The sequence below is a fragment of the Cyprinus carpio genome, chromosome B9 (assembly GCF_018340385.1).
Source record: "Cyprinus carpio isolate SPL01 chromosome B9, ASM1834038v1, whole genome shotgun sequence".
Classification (NCBI taxonomy): domain Eukaryota; kingdom Metazoa; phylum Chordata; class Actinopteri; order Cypriniformes; family Cyprinidae; genus Cyprinus; species Cyprinus carpio.
In genome coordinates this window covers 28,217,614-28,243,592 of record NC_056605.1, presented here as the reverse complement: position 1 = coordinate 28,243,592, position 25,979 = coordinate 28,217,614, and the positions used below count along the sequence as shown (strand labels likewise).

General features: G+C 37.4%; 1 protein-coding gene and 1 long non-coding RNA gene across 2 annotated transcripts in view; one reads left to right on the top strand and one right to left on the bottom strand.

The window, feature by feature from the left end:
* The window catches only part of LOC109106806 (insulin-like growth factor-binding protein 2-B), a 24,608-nt gene extending 9,016 nt beyond the window's left edge, over positions 1-15,592 (bottom strand). Inside the window, exon 1 of the mRNA XM_019120065.2 lies at positions 15,031-15,592. Coding sequence (XP_018975610.2) covers positions 15,031-15,496 — 466 coding nt within the window. The 5' untranslated portion in view covers positions 15,497-15,592. The remainder of the gene's footprint in view (positions 1-15,030) is intronic.
* LOC122138525 lies at positions 15,318-25,979 on the top strand. The gene is made up of 3 exons (XR_006155649.1): positions 15,318-15,452; positions 23,364-23,526; positions 23,611-25,979. It is a non-coding gene; the product is annotated as an uncharacterized LOC122138525 (long non-coding RNA).

Here is a 25,979-nt window from a genome sequence, read left to right as displayed (position 1 = left end):
AAAAAAAACTCTGCAAGTAACTGCAATTGCAGGTTTCAAACAGAGATGGTGACAAAGAGGCAAAACTTATGAGCTGCAGCTTTAATTAATAGTAATTACTAATAATTTTGAAATATATTTACAACAACAACATTTCATCACATTATGCTCAAAAAAGGACCAAACAACAAAGACTCTTCAAAAGTCCTCTGAAAATAAGACAGCATATTCTTCTGACAACTTAAATTTGGGGGCAGCATCAAAGAACAGAGACCGCTGAACAAACCTCTATGTATTGGAGTCCAAATGTACTGTAACAGCAAATATGTACTTCTGGACTTTGTATGGGGCAAATTAGTTGCGTGTCCCTTATGGTAACGTCACTTGCACAGAGCGGGTCACTTGGACTCTAGCTGGCCCTTTGAAACTCTTGCCTGCATTCAGATCTGCTCTGTGTCTGGCCCGTCGACATTAAAAAGCAGAACCCTCAGGCCACGAGCCCAGAGCCGCTCGAATGAAGTCAGCGTAGGATGAGTATGAAAGCCTAGAGATCTGAAGGAGGGATGATCACTCTGAGCATTGTCCAGCACCAAATACTGTGGTCTAAACTTTCAAGCCCAATTGTCAGTAACAGACCTAAGAATAGTGTCTGAAATAGCGGGCGACTTTGCCAGAGTTTGCCTCATTGAAGAAATTATTGGCGGGCGTGCTTCAGCAGACACCTGCCATTACGTCTCCTCGGAAGCATCCCTGTTCCACACTCTCATCCCTGGGCCTACACCAGCAACACTTCCCACTCACAGTTCCTCTCTCTTTCCAAAGGCTTAGTGTGTGGGCTGTGTGGTTGGGGAGTGGACAAGAACTCTTTTCAGGGCCTGGGCCGGTTTTCTCTCACTTCTCCCAAGGAAGCATGACACGCTGTTGAAAAGTCAAGTGCCACTTGTCAAGTTACATACTGACTCTGTTCCAAAACCTCAGCATCACAGACATACTTCTGGCACAAAACCTGTTCAAATGAGAATATTTGAATTAAGACAGCATTACATCTATCTTACATACAAATTAAGAATACAATTCTTTAATGAACTGCAACAAGCTCAGTGGGGAAAAATGGTTTATATTTAAATTTCTGGACCGATATTGATTACCAATGTTTTCAACTCTTTAAACTAGAACTAATGCATTTAAAAAATAAAAATAAAAAAACACTTTACTCAAAACCTAAAATGTGAATTTTGTAATGCATACAGACAATCTGACTCTAACTCTTAGCTACCACTTAATTTACTGACAGATGAGTTTAATTTGATTTTTTTTTTTTTCTTTTTTTTTTTTTTTTTTTTTTTTGATGATAGGAATGAGCTAAAACATCAGAGATTGAATAACCTTTACATACATCATCGGAAACATCTCATCTAGTAGAGCACAACCAACATATGTTTCACTCACAAACTAGCAAGACTCTCTATATAATGTACATTTAGATGCTATTCACATATGATGCATTAAAAAACAGCAAAACAGGGTCTCCTGATGCATTTTTATGATTATTTTAAAAAATACTGTTACAGGAAAACAGTATATATATAGTACAACATGCAAAAAATAAATTAAAATAGTTTTACAAACCCGATTCCAAAAAAGTTGTGACACTGTACAAATTGTGAGTAAAAAAAGGAATGGAATAATTTACAAATCTCATAAACTTATATTTTATTCACAATAGAATATAGATAACATATCAAATGTTGAAAGTGAGACATTTTGAAATGTCATGCCAAATATTGGCTCATTTTGGATTTCATAAAAGCTACACATTCCAAAGAAGTTGGGACAGGTAGCAATAAGAGGCCGGAATAGTTAAATGTACATATAAGGAACAGCTAGAGGACCAATTTGCAACTTATTAGGTCAACTGGCAACATGATTGGGTATAAAAAGAGCCTCTCAGAGTGGCAGTGTCTCTCAGAAGTCAAGATGGGCAGGGGATCACCAATTCCCCCAATGCTGCGGCGAAAAATAGTGGAGCAATATCAGAAAGGAGTTTTTCTCAGAGAAAAATTGCAAAGAGTTTGAAGTTATCATCATCTACAGTGCATAATATCATCCAAAGATTCAGAGAATCTGGAACAATCTCTGTGCGTAAGGGTCAAGGCCGGAAAACCATACTGGATGCCCATGATCTTCAGCCATTAGACGGCACTGCATCACTTCCAGAAAACATTGTTGGTGAACACAATCCACCGTGCCATTCGCCGTTGCCGGCTAAAACTCTATAGGTCAAAAAAGAAGCCATATCTAAACATGATCCAGAAGCGCAGGCGTTTTCTCTGGGACAAGGCTCATTTAAAATGGACTGTGGCAAAGTGGAAAACTGTTCTGTGGTCAGACGAATCAAAATTTGAAGTTCTTTTTGGAAAACTGGGCTAAAGAGGACAAGGACAACCCAAGTTGTTATCAGCGCTCAGTTCAGGAGCCTGCATCTCTGATGATATGGGGTTGCATGAGTGCGTGTGGCATGGGCAGCTTACACATCTGGAAAGGCACCATCAATGGCTGTGTAGAAGAAGGATCCGGGTACTGAAATGGCCAGCCTGCAGTCCAGATCTTTCACCCATAGAAAACATTTGGCGCATCATAAAGAGGAAGATGCGACAAAGAAGACCTAAGACAGTTGAGCAACTAGAAGCCTGTATTAGACAATAATGGGACAACATTCCTATTCCTGAACTTGAGCAACTTGTCTCCTCAGTCCCCAGACGTCTGCAGACTGTTATAAAAAGAAGAGGGGATGCCACACAGTGGTAAACATGGCTTTGTCCCAACTTTTTTGAGATGTGTTGAAGCCATGAAATTTAAAATCAACTTATTTTTCGCTTAAAATGATACATTTTCTCAGTTTAAACATTTTGATATGTCATCTACAGTATGTTGTATTCTGAATAAAATATTGAAATTTGAAACTTCCACATCATTGCATTCTGTTTTTATTCACTATTTGTAGTGTCCCAACTTTTTTGGACTCGGGTTTGTACATTTTAATTGTAATACACTATCTGTATATGATGTTACATGTACAGTATGCTGTTCAGATGCATTCAAAAAAAGTACAACAGGGTATCCTGATTGATTTTTCATAACTATTTTTAAAATTAACAGCATATATGGTGTGACGTGCACAACCAAATAAAATTGCACAACCAAAAAAAGTTAAATAATAAGAATAAAAAAATGACATTTAATTTTTTTTTTTTTTAATTACAGCACTTTTAATCACAGTAACTATTATCTGAAAACTGAAAAGCAAAAAATCTCAAGGTCAGTTCTGCTCTGGTTGCATGCTACCACCCATAATCAAACACTGTAAATCTTCATGATTTGGTTTAATCTATGCATACTTCTCTAATGAGCTGAAACTGCAGGCTCTCTCCAGGATTTATCAAAATGCAGAGGTCTGACGGCAGGATTATAACCGGTCGTATTGGTTTACAGTACACAGTCTACTGATATATACAAACATGCACTCAGCGACACGCAACATGAAGCTCTTGTAACCAGTAAGCTCTGGTCAATTTGTGGATAAACTGAGGCCCGCTGCATGCTGGGAAAACAACCCAAAGACACTGACATTGATTGAAACCTGTCCACAGTTTACCCATCCGGTTAAACATTTACAGAAAATGCTTTTTCAACCCACATATCTAGGAAGAGGGAGCCCAGCGGCCATGTTGTTTTTCCAAACTGGCTGCAGCGAGCAAAATGTGTCAGTATGAAAAAGTAATGCAAGAAAAACATAAGCAGCTGTGATGCCCAAAAAGCCGGCTTGTATCTGGCACTATTTCTTCCTTACATAAACATGTGGCCTTTTGTGAACGTTGTAACGTCAAGGACGCGCTGTACCACGGCGGCTTGAAATAACAGTGTAGAATGTAATTTAATTTCCTTTCTTTTGTGGAACTACACGACTCACAGGAAAGCTATGCCAATGTCCGGCAAAACAGGACCAGGTGTGGGAGGGTTTTGCAAAAGCTAACTTTTGGTTTTGGTGCGTGCAGAATGGCTTCCCTTGGGCATGTACAAGAGGTTTTTGGAGCTCAAATTTGATACGGCTTTCACTTGGCCTGGCACATAATACAATACACTTGCAATATAGTTTAGAAACCGAAAATGAAGTAAAGATATGCCAAAGCTAGTCCTCAAAATGACCACTAGCTGCATAAACAACTCTCTGTGATTCTTAAATGACTATGGAAATTAAGCTTGCAGATAAAAATATATTTAAAAAACATACTGTTGTTAACAAAAACTAAAACTATGAAGGAATATTTTGTTAACTAAAAAAAAAAAATGCTGAAATAAAATGTAAACATTAGATGAAATATTTAAGCTAAACAAAAATGTTGTGTTCCTTTTATGTAATATAGTTTTTATGTAATATATAGAGTTCCTGTAGCTCAGTGGCAGAGCATTGTTAGCAGCGCAAAAGGTTGTGGGTTCGATTCCCAGGGAACACACACACTGGTAAAAAAAAAAAAATGTATAGCCTGAATGCACTGTTGTAAGTCGCTTTGGATAAAAGCATCTCGTAAATGTAATAAACTCACTTATTTAAAATAAAATTATAAAAAGAAATATGAACTATTTATTTTAAAAAATACACTAAAATTCAACAGAAAATATTCAAATAAAAGCTAATTCAAAATCTTAATAAAAAACTATAGCTGTATATAACAAAAGACAAAAATAAAACTAGATGAGAACTGTGATTTAAACCAAACAAAGTGTGAAAACAGCTGCAAGAGCTAGTGGACATCTTTCCCCATTAACCACAAGTATAAAAGACGATCCAAACCACTTCTTCTACTATTCTGTCCTACAGGAACTTGGTGTCCTCTTTGCGTCCTCTACATCATTAAAACATCTGTTCAGTGTCTTAGAATTTCACACTCTCCCTGATTCCACTTAAGAAAATCGTTCTGAGAAGTAATTTGTCACTATCCTCTGGGAGCAGTTCCCCATTTTTTTCTCCCCCATTTGATGAAAAAGCGTTTAAGATTTCATTCAACCTAAACCACCCGCCGTGAGCCTCTTCTCAATACACGGTGGATCGTGCCAGCACTTTTCTCTGTCTTTCTCTTCTACTCGCCCTCTCTCTCTTTTATCTTTTCTGTAATTGCATATGCAAAGACTAAACAGCAATGTTGTACGGTCATAAATCAGAGGCCTGCTGAGGGAGCCTCAATGATTCAGCAGCCACTGTGCACAAAGGAAATGTTCTCTGCAGACGAATGAGACTCAGTCTTCGAGTCTGTGCATGAGTGTGTGTGCTTCTACTGATAAGATCTATATGCTAAACACGGATTTCAAAAAAAAAAGGAAAAAAAAGTAGGAGATGTCAGTAAATAAAGGACTGCTACAGGGAGTCATGCTGGTTTTCAAAGATGCTTCTCAAATAATAATAATAATAAAAAGTTATATGTGAATGCACATTAAATCAATAACTGGGTTCTTTTTATAGCATGCAAATAAACATCAAATTGAAAAGTGCTGTATAGATATCCACGTTCTAGGAATAGTGCAAACTAAAACAAAACTTTCTCTTTCACTAATGCATATGTGAATTTAATATTTGTCAATATGAATTACCCTTAAAGTGACAGAAAAAAAAGACAATTCTGTCATCATTAGCTCACCTTCTTGTCATTCTAAACCTGTATGCATTTATTCTTCTGCGGAACAGGAAAGATAATGTTTTGAAGAGCATTTTTGGGTGACCTGTGCCTTTAAGGCTGTAGTATTCCTCAACAGCCAGCAATAATCAGTTAGAATTTTACAAATAATAGTGACCTAGTTTCAGTGATAAGATTTGAGCCTTTGAGGAAACAGCTTGAAGTCAAAGTTTTCCTCAGGAAATGCCTTGGATTCATTTTGTGAAGTACTGTTGATCTCCATTTGGCACCATAGCAACTACAGCCTCCTGAGTGTCAAGGACTGCCTGAGCTTCAGCTTTTGTCAAGCGGTTGAGCAACAAGCTTACAAAACTCAGTGATAACACACTTGGCATGGAGCTAAGTGTGGTTCTCAGGAAGACACTTTGCTAGCTCCCATTAGTTTACAAAAAGAATGTATTAAAATCTCTGGAAATGTTTGCTTTGACAGTGCAAAACAAGATAAAACAATCTTCAAGCGCCCTTGATATTATTAGCAACATGTTAGATTAGCTCTACCAAAGTTGAAAATGCAGTTCAAATTATAGACTTTTACACTGTGTCCTAACCAATATTCAAGTGATGAGCAATTTTTTCACAATGAATGTTAAAATATATATATATATATATATATATTTCTTCTTTGTTTTTCTTTTTTTTTTTAGATACAGATACAGAATATATTGATATATTGTACATTTTAGTACCCACCTGCATTATCATGAACTAGATAACACTGTCGTTAACACTAGACAGCACTGAGGATTTTTAGGCTACTATTTAAATGATATAATTTTAACTTGCTTTTACATTTAGGAAAAATTTACTAAAATTAAAATAAATACTAGAAATACTAGAAACTATTACACACTGAGCTACTAAAACTAAGAGTAAAGACTAACAAAAACTAAACTGAAAATACAGACTGGGGTGTAAGAAAATATCGATACACGTGAGTATCGCGATATTTTGTTTGGCGATACTGTATCAATTCTCAAAAATGGAATTTCGATATTAAAAAAATAAAAATAAATTCATTCAAAGATTCATGACAGTTGTTTCATTTTGAGTTTATACCCCGACTGCTAAATGGCAGTCTTCATCTCTGAACAAATCCTGAATGACAGGAAAAACTAGCATTAAGGCACGCCACTAATGTTAGCTTTAATATAGTTCTCTGCTAGTAATAGAGGAGGAAAGAATTGTCCCAGTTCCTGTTTCTGTGTGCAAAGCTGAAGTGTGCAGTCATTTTGCCTTTTGTGGTAACATCCACCGCGGGACCGTGGCGCGGGAAGAGGTGCCGTGTGAAGAGGCTCGCGGGGGGCACAACAGACGGTAGGATCGCCACGTGGCTGCAGCTTTCTCTCATTTTGGGGGTGTTTTATGCAGTTGGACCGGTGCTCGCTTTTTTACGTTTTTTTTACACTCTCTGTGATTCCACGCGGAACATATATACAAACTGAAAAACTTGTGAAATCCAAGTGGAAAGGTTCAACATCTGTATTCATTTAATTGTTTTAAAATTGTTTTGTTTTCTTTAAGCCCAATTTATACTTCTGCATCGAACCTACACCGTAGCAACGTCACAGGTTGTGTGTAGCACGCGTAGCCTACGCCGTAGGCTGACGTGCACCTCTCCAAATTCTACGCAGACAGCAAGCGCTGTGATTTGTCTGCTAGAACCCCTTCCTCCATATGTACTTGAGTTTTGTGTGTGTTTATGTACACTTTAATATATTTTAATGTTACACCTTCTTATATAAAATTAAAACAAAGCAAAGAACAAGTGTTTTTTCATTTATTATACTACATAGCATTATACATAAGTAGTTGTCTGCGACCAACAATGTTGATCTGCCATGGTACAAGGCCTTCTGGAGATGGAAAGAATGCCATATCTTCTCCTGTTCTGTTGTTGTCTCCTTTTGTAGTTTTAAATAATGATTTTATGATTTGATACTTATTTGCCGCCATCACGGCTATAATGCTTCTCTGACGAGCCGCTTCTTTTTCGGCTTTTGTCGTGTTACTGTGGGTTACAACAGCAACATGCCCGTGGACACTGCAGACTAGCGGTTTGCACATGTACTGCATGTCGATGCGACAATGACGCAGAAGCATAAATGAAAACTGATGCATAGCCTACGGCGTCTGACGCATTAGTAAAAATCAGCCTTTAAGCACTTTATTTTTCATTGATATTAAGCAGATGTAATTCTTTTGTTCAGATCAAAATGTTTTTACATTGTATGTTACAATTGTAAACTTAAACTGTGAACCTTTAAAGCAGGGTATATTTTATACGTATTAAACATTTAACTTGTTATTCAACGTGTTTCTGTAGCTCAAGTGGTAGAGCATTGCGTTAACAAGCACAAGGTTGGGGGTTCGATCCCCGGGAACACATGATAGGTAAAAATTGATATCCTGAATGCACTGTAAGTCCCTTTGGATAAAAGTGTCTGCTAAATGCATAAATTTAATTTAAATTTGATTTAAATTAACTAAAGAATCTTGCAGGCACTTTGATCTGTAAGGACCTTTTTTACTCGTACTGCACAAAAAGTGGTTCAATAACGTAGAATGTTACAGGGACTGATTATTGCAAATGCAGATCCCACTGTGTACTGGTTAAATAATTTTTATTTATTTATCTATTGCTAAGGTTTGCATAGGGTGGTGTGTTTTTAATGATAGCTTTCCTAAAAATATATCCTGTTTCTAAAATAAGGAATATCCCAATATATCGCCATGCTTACAGTATCACAATCGCAACATATCATATCACAACCCCTGTATCGTGATATGTATCGTATCGCCAGACTCTTGGCAATACACAGCCCTAATACAGACTGAAGAAAGAAAGAAAGAAAGAAAGAAAGAAAGAAAGAAAGAAAGAAAATTAAATTCAAAATTCAATACTATGGCAGACCTCATCCAATAAAATTTTGGAGTGATGAGGGCTTTTTTTTGAGGAAATTTTCAGACAGTTTTGGAATATTTGTCCTATATACACAGTCCTATAAGCATAGTACTATATCATTTAGTAAGAAGAGTTATATTGACTTATTAAGATTTTACTTACAAGGTAATATTAGGTAAATCAATAACAATTACAATTTTAACAATATTTCAAGTGTGATTTATGATATCTGTTGTATTTTAAATCAAATTTTTCTTTGTAAAAAGTTAATCATATTAATTTCACACTTAGGATTCATTAGTTTGAAAATACCTTGAACCAAACATTATCATAACATCTTTGTTCATCTTTCGGTTGTGACGTTTTTTTTTAAGTTACACACAGAGTTTTCATACTTTTGAACACATTTACCTCAAAACGATGGGACCTATCTACTCACCATGTAGCTATATGAAAGAGAGTAACATAAATATTTCCTGATCATCAATGTAGGAGTGTAGTTCAAATCAGTCTCAATGGACTACAACACATGAAAATGCAGAAAATGCAGAACATATATATGTATTTTTTTCAATATAATTTTCATTAAATTTAGGGGTTAGGGTTCTGGCAGCCACCTCCCAATTGGAAGTGCGCACTAAATGAGGATTTTATATGTATTATTGTGGGTTTCAACAGATAATAAACCTTAGTAAACATTTAAGATTTGAATACTTAAATGCTTTTTAAATATGTTTTTTGGTTGTGGGACAAGACAGCAGTTTGCACCAATTCTGTACAATGACCCATATAAATGTTTCTCAATTATAAATCCAAAGATTATAACTCAGCTGAAATCATCATGACAGCCAAGATGGCAGCATGCAAGTTACAAATTGTAATTCTTGTCAGTCATAACAAAATAGGCCTGCTGACAGGAATGTAACTGTGTGCCGAGAGGTATTAACACAGCCTTGCTGCTGCTAGACTTGTATTCTTTGCAACCATTTCATAGTAAATATATCTGTTGCAGTCAATATTTACATTTTCATGTCGGGCAGGCAGGCAGCCAGCATTATAGCACATAGTGAAAGACGGCTGGATGTGTCAGATTGTGTATTTTGCTGACGCTCCTTCACCATCTTTCCAGTCTCCAGTCTGTTGTCTAGGATGGCCTTGGAGAGAAAGGACCAAGCGTTTTTTTCCTGTTATTTCAACTGCTTGTTTGACACCATGACACTCCATATGCCCTGGAGCAAAAGTAAAGTCATGGCGCCTACAAGGAGCCTCTCTGGTGTCACAGGTCTCGACAAGCAGCCGCCACCCAAGGCATCCTACTGCAGGCACTGGAAAGGTGTTGAAGAGAGCGTGTCTCAGCACATCAGACCCTGAAGGGATCCAAGGGCAATCACAGTACACACGATATAAGGAGAAAGAAAGAGGAAAAGGCTGAAAAACAAACATGAGATACAAACCGCTAGCTTGAATAAACGTGAGATATATTTTTAGGATGGTGGTGAGGAGGCTGGATTTTCTGGAGTGAATGGGTGCAAACGTTTACAGGTGCATCTTTTACCTGACTTATTCATAATTTTAGTGTGCATTTTATTTTTAAGTACATTGATCTGTGTAATTTAGACTCATCATTTGGATTCCTGGATTTGTCATTTTATTAGAAGCAACTTAATGTACAAAGACTGATGCTGTTAATGATTAAAATCGTATTCAATAATTGATGTAAAAATATAAATACTAGATGGAAACAAATGAAAATAAGAAATGTTTTAAAGTTTAAGCTAAATAAAAATATTTGTAAAATAATATTAATAATAATATAGAAGACAAAATCACGTATTATAAAAGTATGATAAAAGTAGTCTAAACAACTCATGCAAGTCTTGAAATCTCACAGTTAAATAAATTCAAACTTTTTGTAAGAAGTCATATGCCATGCAAGAACCAGTGGCATTTGCCATCAAATCTTGTGTGATGCATCTAAATACAGCATTATTCAGATTGAACACAAGTTGGAATAAGATCTGTGAACTCTTTAGATCAGCGACTAATGTCTTAGATTTCAGTCTGTTCTTTACAATAAACTAACATGAGACTTGAAGTTGTACGTATGCACTGCCACCATCTGGAAATAAAGCAGCTCGAAGATGAATAAATGATGACAATTTACATTTTTGCATGAACTTATCCTTTAATTGCCATGTTAAAGTTCATAATGATGACAGAGGTCCTCAGATGTGTGTTCACACATGCTGCAAAATATTTCTTCTCAAAACCCAGAATATGGGCAAAACATATTCTAGACTTCTTGAAACTGATCCAAAGTTAAAGCCAAGGAAACATTATGTAAGCCAGCATCTGTGCACTGGTTAAGTGTCATCACTAAAGATATTCCTCTCATCAGGTCCTAACACATGCTCTACTGTATCATGTTTGAGGCAGCTGCCTGACATATGAACAATGCTAACTACAGGTGGTGCACTATGCTCACAGTTAAGGCCATGCACGGAGAGGTTTCAGTTAATTAAGAGATGCTCACTGTGATGAAACTACTGAATGTAATTCACCAGCCGCAGTGCGGAATGAGCCTTCATTTGAGATGCGATGCCTGGGTGCCAAATCACACCATTTAGTTAAAGCTATACCGAGGAGTGGCCACACAATAAAACACAAAGGCATGCACCGAACACAAAGAAGAGGATCAGAGGTCCTGGATGAAGCACCTTCTAGTGAATTACATAATTACATTTATAGTTCACTGCATTAATGAGCCTTAATAGATGACATACTCAGCATTCATTAGATCCGCAATAAATTGTGTTTTCTGTTAAGCAGAAACAGAAGTACTGGACCAGAACGTGGACACTGGTCTTGGCTAACAAGATTTCCACAAGACTTTCAGTAATCATACTCACAGGGCTAACTTGTTTGATGCTGATTTTGAATTCTTCTCACAGAAAACATTAAGAAAAGAAAGATAAATGTGTGTGTAACTGACCACACACCTCACTACTGCCAAGTAATCTGCCAACTGGAGTTTTGATTAAACTGTTAGTTAAATGATTTTGTCATCATTTACTCACTCTTGCGTTTTTCCAAGTCCAACTACTGTTTTATTTCTTCCAGAAAACATTAAAGAGATCGAAAGCAGAATATCTGATCTTCTGTTTTCCATGCAATCACAGTGGATGGTGATTTATACTGCTAAGCTACAACAAACAAAATAAACGTAAAAGTCCATGTGACAGAGGGGTAATTTGACATTGGCAAAATTAGGTTTTAATAAAAGCTAGCTGTCACTGCAGTAAAGGTTTTTTTTTTTTTTTTTTTTTAAATCAGGTCTACATGACTAGAGAAAACAAAGAAAAGAGGCTGTGGAGAAAAAAAAAGACTTGGTGCAGGTAACACAGACGTAACAATGTAACACATGCTAAGTTGGTTGAAAATCGTCAAACTTACCCTAAACTCACCCGCAATCCTGAAAACTTTCTATTCAGGACCCATATAAAGTGTATTGACTCAGTGTATCTCAGTGTGGTTTGGGAACATCTCCAGTCAAGACAGCAAAGCCCTGCAGAGAGTTGTGCACTTAGCGGAGCACTTCTCAGGGTCTGCTCTCCCCTCTCTGCAGGACATCTACCTCAAACGCTGCAAAAGCAGAACTGTTAAAATCATTAAGGACTCTAACCACCCTAGTAACGGTCTTTTCACTTTGCTGCCATCTGGTAAGCGCTTCCGTGGCCTGATGGCAAAAACCGAGAGACTTAGGAGGAGTTTCTTCCCCCAGGCCATCAAGCTCCTAAACTCAAAACCTGCCTCTTAACATCTACATGTCTCCACTTAATATTCAATTAATCAGTAAGATATTCATCGTTCTCTACCTCATATTGTCATATTGACATATTGTCAGTGTCACAACCTGTTTGCACATTCACCTCTTGTACATTCCTGTATTTTAATATTTAAGACTACAGTATACTTTCATGCACATTATTTTCTATTCTATATTTAATTCTACAGTATACTTTCTTGTATTATTTTCAAAAATGTACTTTTATTTCATTCTTTCATACCTATATTTATGTATATTTTCCTCTGTGATGTATTCTTTGTATTCATGGAGCGGACCTGACTCACATTTCACTGCTGGTTATATATTCTCTATATGATCATGTATTTGAAAAATAAAAACTTTAATCTTGAATCTTATCTGCCATATTCAATGTCTTTGAGAGCCATGCAATTGTTTTGTGTGACTAACAGATAATAAAACATTAATATTCACTGAAAAATCTCCACTAAAATAATTTGCAGTCGCATCTGAATGGAACACAGAAGCTTTGACATTAAGCCTAAAAATGTTGTTATTTTTCACAGAACAAATAAAATAACACAGTGCCAGAAAATCATGAGGGTGCAACGGTGAACTTTAACTATCCTTAGAGCTGGCAGTATTTTCTCTTTATTAGAAACCCGCTTTGGAAAGGCTTGGAAATGAGCAGATTAACTGCTGGTGCTGGGCAACCCTGTTGCTTAGTGTTTATTGGTATCCTAAAATACACCATTCAAACGCTGCTCAACTAGCGTAGCGGGGCAGATTCACAAGGGTGCCTGGACGGGCCTCAAAGTTCAGTGCGCAAAAGTCCAATTTGTGCCAGTTGACATTAGCCTTTCACCCTTGATTTGTTGGAAAATTCAACAGCACAACAGGATAACGGCTGCCAATTTGTTTCAAAGCAGAGGCATTTGGCACCATTTAGTCATCAGCAATTTGAGAATTCTTTATTTTATTAGAAATCTAGGTCACATATTTCAGTTGCATGGCAAAAGGTTGGAACTGCTCATCCTGTCCTTTAGAGCAAAAGAGACAGCCTCTGATGACACCCACATGGGATTATGCAAATTATATTATCAAGGCAACAGGCAGCACTGTGCACGATACTCTTTTTTTCCCAACTGAGAAAGAACTAACCCCTGAGAAAGTTTTTAAAGACGTATACATATATTATTCAGGGACCACCAGGACAAATAAAAGAATGGCAAACATTACCGTGTCAACAGTTCAACAGGTGATAAGCTTGTTTGCTTACTGAGGGGATCAATGGTCCCATGGTCAACTAAATTTCAACACTGATCATCCCACTGCACCCAAAAGTGTTGGTTTCATTGCCACATTATGTTATAGACTGCCACAATGTTATATAACTCCAATTGCTTCTAAAGGAGGCATAAAAGAAGTTGACCTCAAATGTCTAATGCTGCAGCTTACTGATCTAATCTGCCTGTATCAACACCCAAAGACTGTAATAATAAAAGCACCCTTTATAAGGTGCTTTATCCATCCAATTTAAGTAAATATAACAGGGTTTACACAGAATTTGACAATGAGTTTTTCCAGTGTTTTGAGTATTTGTGACTAGACCAGATAAGCTTAACATAACTTGATAAATTTGGACCAGCAGTGACTATAGAAATGTACATGACTTTTCCAGTCATTTATTACCGGATAAAGCCCCGTTCCCATCGGAAGCGACCTGCATTGATGAAACAACCTGAACTCAGTGACTGCTGAGGACAGGATGTGGGCGTGTCCAGCAACTCAAAGCTGAGAAGAGTTTAACTTTTGCTGAAGTGGAGCACCTTGTTATGTAGATATTTTTGTTTTCCATGAACTAGTTATTACTCTATAAAATTATAATTTCTAGATAATAGAAATAAAATATATATAAAATTATAATTTTAAAATCTGTTATATGTGTTGTATAATAAAAAATAATGTGTTGTTGACTAAAATTTTTTTTTTTTATTGTCTTTTCATGTAGTTTATGGGTATGAATTATTAAATATGACTAAGTCATATGTATGTGTGTGTGTGTGTGTGTGTGTGTGTGTGTGTGTGTAAATTTTTTACTTCTAGTTTGTTATACACTATTTTATGATTACATATAAAACTATTTTATAGAGAATTTCTAGCTGGTGAAATGTCTGAAACATTGTTTTATATATATAAAAATATTCAAATATATAATACATACAAATAAATACATATTAATCTAAAAATAAACAATTAAAAAAAATATATATATAAATGACCATGATTATTTAATATTGCATTAATTCCCATGACCTTCCCAAAGAAATCTCAATTTTATTACTGACTGACATTCCTAGGTTTGCCATGACTGTGAGAATCCTGATATAAACAAAATCAAGCACGTATGAGCAGATGCACCAGAAGCAGTTCAGACAGAAGTTGGTGATCAAACAAAGGGGCTGTATTCAAACAAGATGGTGGAGAAAAGGGTGCCAGAACAAAGACCCTGCACTGATATTTGACTCAGGCTGCAACATCATCCGTGCGATATGCTCACATTTTGGCAGCGGCTGTGCATCAATTCATGTTCACAAACAAGTCTTGAGACTCACCACTGTGTCCTGACTCCTGGTTGGTCATGGTGGGCTCCAGGTCCACTTTGTTCTCGCATCGCCCGAGTCCCTGTATCAGCTGCTCCAGCTGTAACTCTGAATTCGCGCTCGGGTAACACCTCAAACCGCTCCCGCATCTCGGCGTGTAGACGCCGCACAGCTCACCCTTTTGCCGGGCGCAAACCGGACAGCAACCGCAACCCGGTTCCCTGACGATCTCGCAAGAGGTGGTGAGCTTGGGACACGCCGCCTGGCGCTCCGCGGTGCAGCTCGGGCAGCGGAACACGATCTCCCCGAGCGAGCCGTGCAGGAGCAACAGACTGCAGAGCAATGCAGGAAACATGCCGTTATCTTTAAGTCTGACAGATGTCGGGATTTTGCAGGCGACTTCAGGTGGAAAAGTAAAAGTGCGTTTGGGACAGGTGAGGTTCGCCGGAGAACTCTGCTGGGTCCTATTTGCTGTCATGTTACTCCGAAATTACATCACGTCAAAAGCCAGTCAAAGTCAAATATAGATAAACAAGTCGATGTGGTGCGACTGACTCTTGGCTATTTCATCTGCGAAATGTTTGGTATGGTTGCAACTACTGTTACGCTATGTTTCCTAAGTTGCAATAACTATAGTAGCCTAACAGTTCCATCCTCCAAAATAAATAAATAAATAAATAAATAAATAAAAAGCCTCCTACATTTATTTATATAACAACAAAATCATTTTGCGAATTGCATTATCTATTGACTTGACTGGGAGCGATTTTCTATCAGTTTTCGGCGCGACCAATCGAAATCCTATTTTAGGGCTTCTGCACTGACCGCTAATGTCAAGTAGCTAGCCTAAGCCTGTTTAAACAAAACATAATTATATTTTGTGATTTTTATTTATTTATGTTTGATATATGAGTCTGTAATAAATTAATTTGCAAATTACAGTATCTGTTGACTTGACTGGGAGCGATTTTCAACTTTCGGCGCGAACAATCAAAATTGTATTTTAGGGCTTCTGACACTGACCGCTGATGTCAAGTATGTTCAATACGTTTAAACAAAAGACCTAATGACATTTTGTGATTTATTTTTGATATCAGAGTCTGTAATAAATTGATAAATACTTTTTTTATGCTGATTCTAACACAAACCACTGGAACGGACTACTGTAGCCTACTGTTGGTTACCTCGTCAGGCGATCGCGTGCATTTATTTAGCCCATTCTGACTAATTATGTTACGATTTTTTAGTTACCCAAGCTGTCTTTGAAAACTATTGAAACTTTACTTAAATGTAAAAGCAGTATCCTTTTAGGACGTTTTAATTTGACTTTCTTTAAGGGGGTTCAAACTTAAAACACATTAGGGAATGACAGAAATATTGTTTTTACATTCTTTACGGTCTTAATTCATGATGATTTTACAGTAATAACAATAACAGTAATTTTGTCATTCTGAATGTAATGGTAGTCCACCTGTTTGTTGTCTCTAGAAATATAGCCTACTTGTATTAGAGAGACATGGGTTTTAATGTTTTCCGAAGAGAATATGAGTGGTGGTTGCTTGTAAAAATTGGCCAATCATAATGCTAGATTGTTGTGGGCAATTGTCATAACATTGCTATGCAGTTGCTGGGTTGTTTTGAGTCGTTTTAGCATGTAATGTGATTGCTATGGTGCTCTGGATGGTTGGTAGGGCATATATGACTTAGAAAGTAAAGGAGACATTTCCTCAACAATCCGTACGATTATGAATATATCATTCATGTCAGTAGCACAAAGACCAGACATGTTTTCATTTGCCAAATTTATTAAGATGTGTAAGCGGTTTGTAAGATGTTAATACGTGTATGTAAATAATGTGTGACATGGCACTGCACATGTGCGCAAAGTATTTTTGATCTATCTGAAATCTATTTCTCGTGTTCAGGCATTTACAGGAATTTTTCTAGGTCTACACCACCACTTTCAGTCTGATCACAATTTTATTTGGTTATATCCCAGTCGGATGGATTGAAATGTTCACATTAAGGCTTTTTAGTCAGATTGAACCATTAATAAACTGATTATTTGAGTGCATTAAATGTAGCTACTGTTAGACAAGTCATGCACCAAAGTTTAATACATATAGTTTGTTAATACACAAAACTTGTTCAAACCTAACCCTGGGCAATAGTAATAGCAATGCTTGCATTAGCATGCACCTCTAATTAATTCTTAATAATATTTAAGCTCTTTTGCTGATGTGTGCACTTGCTCATTTGTTTTGGCTACCACTACTGTTATTTTTCTGGACTTGGCAGAAAAGCCTGGGTTTGACAATAACAGCTGTAGTTAATTTATTATTTAGTTTATTTCTTTCTGTTCCCAAATCACGCATCTCTCTGTATACGGATCAAGAGCTGTGCTGTTAAACAGGCTTCTGTTACCCCATGTGTCTGACTCTCATGGTTGCTGTAGAGACTGAATGTTGTTGATCACTGTTGATTTATGAGCGCAGAAACAACCGCTGACTAGCCTGTAGTAACAAGCTGTCAGGCATAAGGATTCTTTGTTTAATGGATTGTCTATGATTCTATGGCTTATTCATGCCTGTGCACCCTATGGCTTATGAAAGAGACTTTGGAGACTTTAGGCTGAAGTCTCGATTAGCCCTGAATATACAAATCACCATATATCATCAGGAAAAGAACACTTGCAGTCAAATTTGCTTAACAAACCATTTGTCAGATGTAACGTTGCGTTTTTAGTTTGCTTTCTGATGGAAAAGAATTGCTGATTGATTTTGCCAATTATTTTGGACTAGTTGTACTTCTGTTCTATTAACTAGTTCATGAAACTGATTTTTTTCCTCTTCCTTAATAATCATTTCCTCCTACTTGTGTAATTTCAAATCTGTATGTATTTTTTCTGATGCACCATCAGTGCATAGCTAAAAGTCAGCATGAAATAGAAATTCAACCTATTTTCTTCTAGAACTTATTGTAAACAATTATTTGTGCATAAGTTTTATTTAAAAATGTTTCAGTCTCATAAATTTCATGTCATAACTGGACCTTCCTGCCTCCACTTTTGAGTGCAATGCCCACATCTCAACATTCAGTCAACAATCGATCAACTTTTCCGATGATCCGTTACACTCGGATGTAGTGATCCGTCGCTATTCAGTTCCCTTGCGACTTTAAATTTTGGTCTGTTTCTTATACAAAACCACTGTATAACTTTAGAATGCTCAAAATACAGTACACAAGTTGTATGGACTACAAAAAAATATGCTCCTTTTGTAGTTTGTATTGAAAAGATGCACTTGAGAGTAAATAAATGAGTAAATTTTAATTTTCAAAACCATTTCTTTAGGAGAAGATGGAGAGAATTAAATTTAGGGAGGGAAGACTCTCTTATTTTTGTAAAACAAATAATTGGCACGAACCTGAGCAGCTGCCGTATTACACAATGTCTTTCCAAGGTCACCATCCGGAATATCATAGAATTCCCGCTGCACAGCCAATGAGCCTGGTCTATGTATAAACATCCTCAGAGTTGGTTTTCTTGTGCTACACTAAATACAACATTTATTCTCACTAAAAATAAATCTGTGTGTGTGGGAAACAGTCTCTTTTTCGTTTTAAGTGAAGTTTTCCGTAATTAGAAATTTCCTCATCCAAACATTAGGCAAAGAGATTCTGGAAGACAGCTAAGGGTTGAGCAAGCTGGCATTCAGGTGAAGGGACACCTGTTTCATGCTACCAATACACAAAGCCTTTTTCACTTTTCCACTGTTAAAAAGCTTCCTGCATTTGACCCATGGGTAAATTCTGGGATTTCCAGGCGAAGGTTGTACAACTTAGCAAAGGATGAAGTTTGAGCCACCTTGGATTGGTCTGTGAGGTAACGTCTGACAAGTTGGTCCCTCAACACCATCTCTGAACTTCCTTTCTCTTAACACACCAGAATCTGCCAGGGCTTTTTCCACAAGGAAGTGTATATACGGACTCTATGGTGAATAAGCATTACGGTTTTTATTGCTCACCACCGTTAGTGCCAGCTCTTCATGTCATGTTTTACTGCAGCTTGGGTTAGTTATTATTAGGCCCAGACGACTTTTATTCAGATTTTCTTCAGTGTTATTATTTTGCTGGATCTATCTGCTGCTTTTGACATGGTGAATCATCAGATCCTCCTGTCCGCCCTCTCATCACTGGGCATCACAGGGATTCCACTTTGCTAGTTTGAATCCTATCTCACTGGTAGGTCTTTCAGGGTGGCCTGGGGTGGGGAGGTATGCAAAGCAATTGGATCAACTGGTCACTGGGGTTCCTCAGGGTTCAATTCTTGGACCCCCTCCTCTTCTCCATATACACTACATCACTGGGACTCATTATACAGGCAGATGGTTTCTCCTACCATTTCTATGCTGATGACACACAGCTCTGTCTCTCATTTCAATCAGATGATCCAACAGTAGCTGTACGGATCTCAGGCTGCCTGGCGGACATTTTGGCATGGATGAAAGAACATCACCTACACCTCAACCTGGCAAAGACTGCCACTCCAAATCTACAGCATGACTTCACCGTCCAGTTAGGTTAATCAACAATTACCTCATCAAGTTCGGTCAGAAATCTTGGTGTAATCTTTGATGACCAGCTGACTTTTAAAGATCACATTGCAAAAACTGCTAGATCTTGCAGGTTTGCATTGCACAACATCAGAAAGATCAGGCCGTTACTAACGGAGCATGCTGCGCAACTTCTTGTCCCAGCCCTTTTCATTTCTAGGCTGGACTTCTGCAATGGTCTCCTTGCTGGACTTCCATCATGCACAGCCAAACCTTTACAAACGATTCAGAATGCAGCAGCACAACTGGTCTTAAACAAGCCCAAAAGAGCCTATGTCACACCTCTCTTTACCTCCCTGCCCTGGCTGCCAGTTACGGCTCGTTCAAGTTAAAGACACTGATGCTTGCATATAGAACAGCCACAGGCTCAGTACCCGCCTACTTCCACTCACTCTTACGAATCTACATCCTCTCCAGAAGCCTGAGATCCACAAGTGAGCGACTCTTTGTGGTACCATCACAAAGAGGCACAAAATCACTTTCCAGAACATTTTTGTTTACCGTTCCTGGCTGGTGGAATGATATTCCAACCCCTATCCGGAATGCTGATTCCCTGACATTTTTCAAGCGGCAAAAAAATGTCTCTTTTGTCACTATCTGACTTCATCTTAAAAAAAAAAAAAAAAAAGATCTTTTCTTTCATCTTTCTCTGTCTAGCTTGTACTTATTTGAACAATGCATAAAACTTGGTATGACGAGCACTTCCTGTGTCTATTTGCCTCTTTCAGTTGAATCGCTTGATGTATTCCCCGATTGTAAGTCGCTTTGGATAAAAGCTTCTGCTAAATGATTAAATGTAAATGTAATGTAAATGATTCTGAGGGAACATCAACGTAATTGATGTGGAGAAGTTGTGGGGTATATCAGTGAAAATGGTTAGAGAGTTTGAATCTTGTCAGTGAGGTTGTGGGTTTGAGTCTTGGGCCGGCAATACCACAACTTAGGTGCCCTTGAGCAAGGCGCCGAACCCCCAACAGCTCCCAGGGTGCCGCAGCATAAATGGCTGCCCAAAGTGTGTGTGTGTGTGTGCACTTTGGATGGGTTAAATGCAGAGCACAAATTCTGAGTATGGGTCACCATACTTGGCTGTATGTCACGTCACTATTCCCAAAAATGGTTTTAACAATGTAAAGTTGCACTAGCTTATTGAATTTCTTTGGGCGTACTGTAGATTCAGTAGTCATCCAGCTATATACAGCATACTCCATGAGTGAAACAATAAATAATAGTGTCTGTGTCCTAATTTTTATTCTATTTTGGGAGATCACTACAACCAACTTGCAGATTTAATTTTACACTTCATTTGTCCTCTGAAATTTTCCTCCCGGATCATGATATGCGGACATCATTCTCTCTCTGCATTCTCCATGTTTCATTAATTATCCGGCCCCCACCACACAGTAATTTGTTTGGCACTGGTGAACTGCGGCCAGTCAACTGAAAGGGTTGAACCCTCGGCTTTGCCAAGATACACAGTCTCCTCTTTGTGTCCGGATATAAATAATTGCATTGAGTGTGGACAACTGCCTGTACATCTTTCCTTTGGGTTTCTAGGAAGAGTGGCAGCCAAAACCAGAGAGATTTATCAGGCTCACTGAAGGACTGGAATCTGAGTGCCACCTGGAGGATTAAGGAAGGTCTGATCTGGCTCAAGAAGGTTTTCGGTTTAAGGTCATCTCATGTAGCCTGACTTTTGACTTTAAGTATAAAGTCTGATTAACATTGCAGCTTCTTCTGGCCAAGGAATACCCATTTAGACAGATACTGTATGTACAAATGTGTAGACTTTATATTTGCAAATTTTGCCCATTCAAAGAACAGTTTATTTCCCAATCACACAACTAAAAAAATTAAAAATAAATGTAGTTGTGGAGTGATGTGGAGTCACTAACCTGACAAAATTTGGCAACTTGTTCCTCAGAGGCCCTCATTATATCAACCAAGATTTATTTGATATAGAAATCCTCCATATAAATGCCTTTACTGTCACTTTTAATTAATTCAATGTGTCCTTGCTGAATAAAATTATTAATTTCTTTAAAAATCTATCTGACCCCATCATTTTGAACAGTAGTGATGTGTTTAGAAGTTCTAAAAGTCCTTTTGCTTCTGACAGCTATAATGTGTAATAAATCTACAAAAAGTTCTGGGTTAGTATTCATCCCAGTCTGGAATAGCTGTAGCTTCCTCTTGTCCCTTACTCTTCTGACTCAGGGAATGTTTTTCCACTCATTAGATGCACAATTTTATCAGATTTAGGCCTATTCAGTTAAACCATGAAAATGTCAACTGGTCAACTGCTGTTTTCTTATCTTTGTACTTTGCACGCATGACTATACAGTACATTCGGTTTAGTTGAGTGGCGGTTGGTTCATTTTGAGTAGAAGTCAATAGGATGCATTCCCATAATCCTTCTCTCTGGAGGGTATTCATGTCAAGCCATCATTAAAACTCAGGCAACTGGTTCTTGTTTTTGCTTGAGTCAGCTGGTCTATGGTCTAAGTATTTCCTCTCTTAAGGTTTCCTGTACAGTAGATGTGTTTTCAATAGGAGACATATGGCGGTTAATGATCTGGGCTGGGTTCAAAATCTGGAAGGGAGGAATGACTCTTGAACTAGGCAGCATTTTCAGCTCCTTATCAACACTGTACATCTGAGTAAGGAAAAAGGCTGTTAGTCTAGTTTCAAAAAACATAAGACAGCCAGTCGGCGTCTTGTTTCTGTCAAACATACTGTAACATTCAGGCACTATCTGTTGTTTTCTGTCATCCTTATTTCTGTGCTGATAAACTTTTGCTTTACTGGTTTAGTAATTTATTGATTTGAGTACCTTGGTCTACCATAAGATTCAGATGTGACGTCTGTGCTGCTTTTGTAAATAATAAATGCTTTATTTTTTATGTACACTTCAAGTTATTGCAAATGATAAATCATTCTTTTTGAGTATTAATTTCTTTAAAAGTTTTTTTTGTTATTTTAATGCTAATATGTCTTCTTAAGAACTTGTCATAATAAATATTGTCTTAAAGAGATCTTAATAACATCGCCTTTAATTGTGTTCATGATTTTTTAATGGTTTGTCATCATTTATCCATTGTTTCTGATGCTCATCTTGACCGGGACTCTTGGTAGAATATTGTAGATATATTGTATCTCAACGGGACCTCCTTGGTTAAAATAATCCATTCAAAGCAGTCAGATGAAGTGCAATGCACTTAACACTAAGTAATAACTTGATTGCACTTAAAACTTTAAGGCAACAATTAAACCTGAAGAGGGTTGACATGTTTTACAATGTGTTTAATAGAAATTATACTTTGCTTCTGACTCTTGGTAGCAAAATGTTAAATTTTTGCCTTAGGGCCAGTGAAAATGTTGGCAGGGCAAGTAAAAATGTAAACTACTGGACCAACTGAGCCAGCGAAAAACAAACAAACCAACCCCAAAAAAATAATACATTAAAAATCCTTATTGTTGAGACCTGCAACAAAGTCCTAATACGGATCCAGTCTGTGTGTTTGTTCAGAGGTTTACAGGATTAAGCTTGCATCTCTCTAAAATGGAAATGTTTTCACATAACCACTCCTGGAAATTTTTCCCATCACAAATGGCTTGTGATTGTAACATGTGTATGTTGCCTAGCAACTCCAGATGGATGTGCATTAGGTAAATCATTTTATGCCATGTGAAAATCCAGAATGGTGCTGAAAGGTATTTTCACAGCATTTATAGGTGTCCATCTTTCAAGCGGTTGTCTCATCGAAGCGAATTTAACAGTGGAGCTGGAGAATGTTTCCATTGCTCACGCTGGACTGTAATTGAAAGGAACAGAGAAAAGGATCATCTGGACTTGCTAACACCCAAGACGAGAACTTGGATTGATGAGATGAAAGAGGTGAGCAATGTTTTCTAGTTCCACTTTAATTGCTGTTTAAAATGAAAAGAAACAATAAGGCCTCACTCTGTTCTGGGCTCCAAGGAAAGCACTGAACGTGGGGTAAACGTGGTCACCCTGGACCAGAAATGGGCCTGATTTCACCACAGCGGAGTTGGTTGCACATCACAACAGCAGTTTGGCAGAAATGACAAAGCTGGTGTCACTCTTCAACCCTGGAGAATCCAGAATATGTTCCAGTGCCTCAACAACTCAAGTAAGTCAATTCAGGATTAAGCTAAGACGATTGTTTACGATGTTTTTACTGAGTTGTTAGGCTACCAGAATATAGCCTTTCAGTGAGATCTTTACTTCTTCGAAAACATTTAACTTTAAGGAGGGATAATTAAACAAACTAATAAGGAAATGGCTTAAAGTGTTACGCATCACTCCCTAAAAATGTGCTAAATCATTATGAGCCTTTCATGTTGAGGTCTCATTAGTTTGTCTCTGAAATCTGTTACGTCTCGGTCTCAGACGACATGCTCACATTACTGACCACCTGATGTGCTCTGCAAATGAAAACTGGAAAGCAAGAAAATGACGAGCTGCAGTTAGATTCCTCGACAGCAACATAACTTTTGGGAGTTTGTTTCCACACGGACACAAAAAAAGGCTACAGGATGATGCTTGTGAAGTTAAATAAACGCTAGATTTGAAGTTTTGCATAAAACGATGAATACTTTTACTTTGGGGTGCACAGATATTCCAATCACATATTGAGTGCTGCAGTGATAACATATTTTTGTAGGCCAACCCATAACAAAAAAAAAACATAAAAAAAAATTCCATCAGCTTTGGATTATTGCAGAAGAGAAACCCTGTGACTAATAAAGGTTTATGATTCTAACACATTTTGTTCATTATGATAATCTTCGCAAATGAACAGCTTTTATGAATTCTGAAGCCTAAATACAAATCACAGTCAAATGACTTTGATATCACGACTATTACGTTTCCGACAACTCTGCAGTCTTTATTTAAAAAATCATTTCCCTGAAAGTTTGAGTTAGAAAAAATAAAAAACTCAAGTATAAACACATTGAGGTTGAAAAAGTCACCTAGCGAGTAGATGAGTTTTCCTGTTTGCCATTTAATGCCCCCAACAACCCCGGTAGTCTCATTTAGCTACTTGTTAGCAGCCATTTTTCAAGACAAGTAAAAGCTTTAAAAGATCATGATGAGGTATAATTGATGTTTTTGATGTTGTTTAATAGAACATGAAAATAGCTTGCGCTTATGTTAACCACAGACCTTATTTCAGTCATTTAACCAAAAACCCATAAAAAAAAAAAAACACTGACTTCAGGACCTCGGGACCGAAAGTGCTTTAATCCTAATTCTTTTTTGGGATTTGGCCTACAAAAATGCATCAGCTCTGCAGCACTTCATTCCGACACATTTGCATTCTGTACAGTCATTTATTTTATGTTTTCTTTATTAATATATACAGAGATTGCTTAGCCTGTGATAATAGTATCATCCTTTACAGATTTGCCCGCCCCCTTAAACATGTAAAAACAAAACAAACCACAGTTGGTTGCTTCACATGTCAGAAAAGCAGGCATTTCGTGATCAGAATAATCTGCGAAGTCGACCAGACTTGCCTCAAGTCAAAAATCTGACAGTGATGTGCCCTAAATGATGTCATTTCAAATATGAAAAAGTTGTATCATGACATATTTAAGACTCGAGCAGTCTTAATATTTGAATAGTGCATGTAAGTCATGGATATGGCACTTACATTTATTCTGCACAATGGGAGGCCTTGTATAGTTTCCAATGTTGACATAGCAGTATGTGGGAAATCTGCTGATGGTGTTAACATTGATCTAGGGTTCCTGAGGGGCATACATTTATATACAGTGTGGTCCAAAAGTCTGAGACCAATACTGAAATGCTTCGGTTTTGCATTTACATCATTTCTCATTGCAAATTATGGTATGAGCATAACAAGTCAAGTGAAAAGTTTGAGTGAAAAGTCTTAGGTTTTCAACTGGTCTTTACCCTGTATTTTTGGTAAGGACAATGGTGTGAAACTCTTGTCGTTGGGCAAGACAAATGTATGCATCAAAAAAATATTGTACTGAATATGAAATGTCTGTTTTAGCCAACAAGCATTGTAGTTCTCAAAGGTGTCTTATGATGTGATTTCAAGTTTTCCTTTCTCTTTAAAGTGTTACAAGCTGTTCGTGAATAGATAAAATCCCTAAAGTTGCAAAGACTAAAGTCTCAAACCCAAAGAGGTATTCTTTATAAAAGTTAAGAGTCGTCCGCACCCTCATAAAACAGCTCATTTAAACATGCCCCCACATGTCTACGTCACTATGTGGGAAGATTTGCATAACGCTTGCCCAAATGTGCACTCAAAGAAAGAAGGTGTTACTTTGATTCTCGCTGTTGCCGCCGGCACC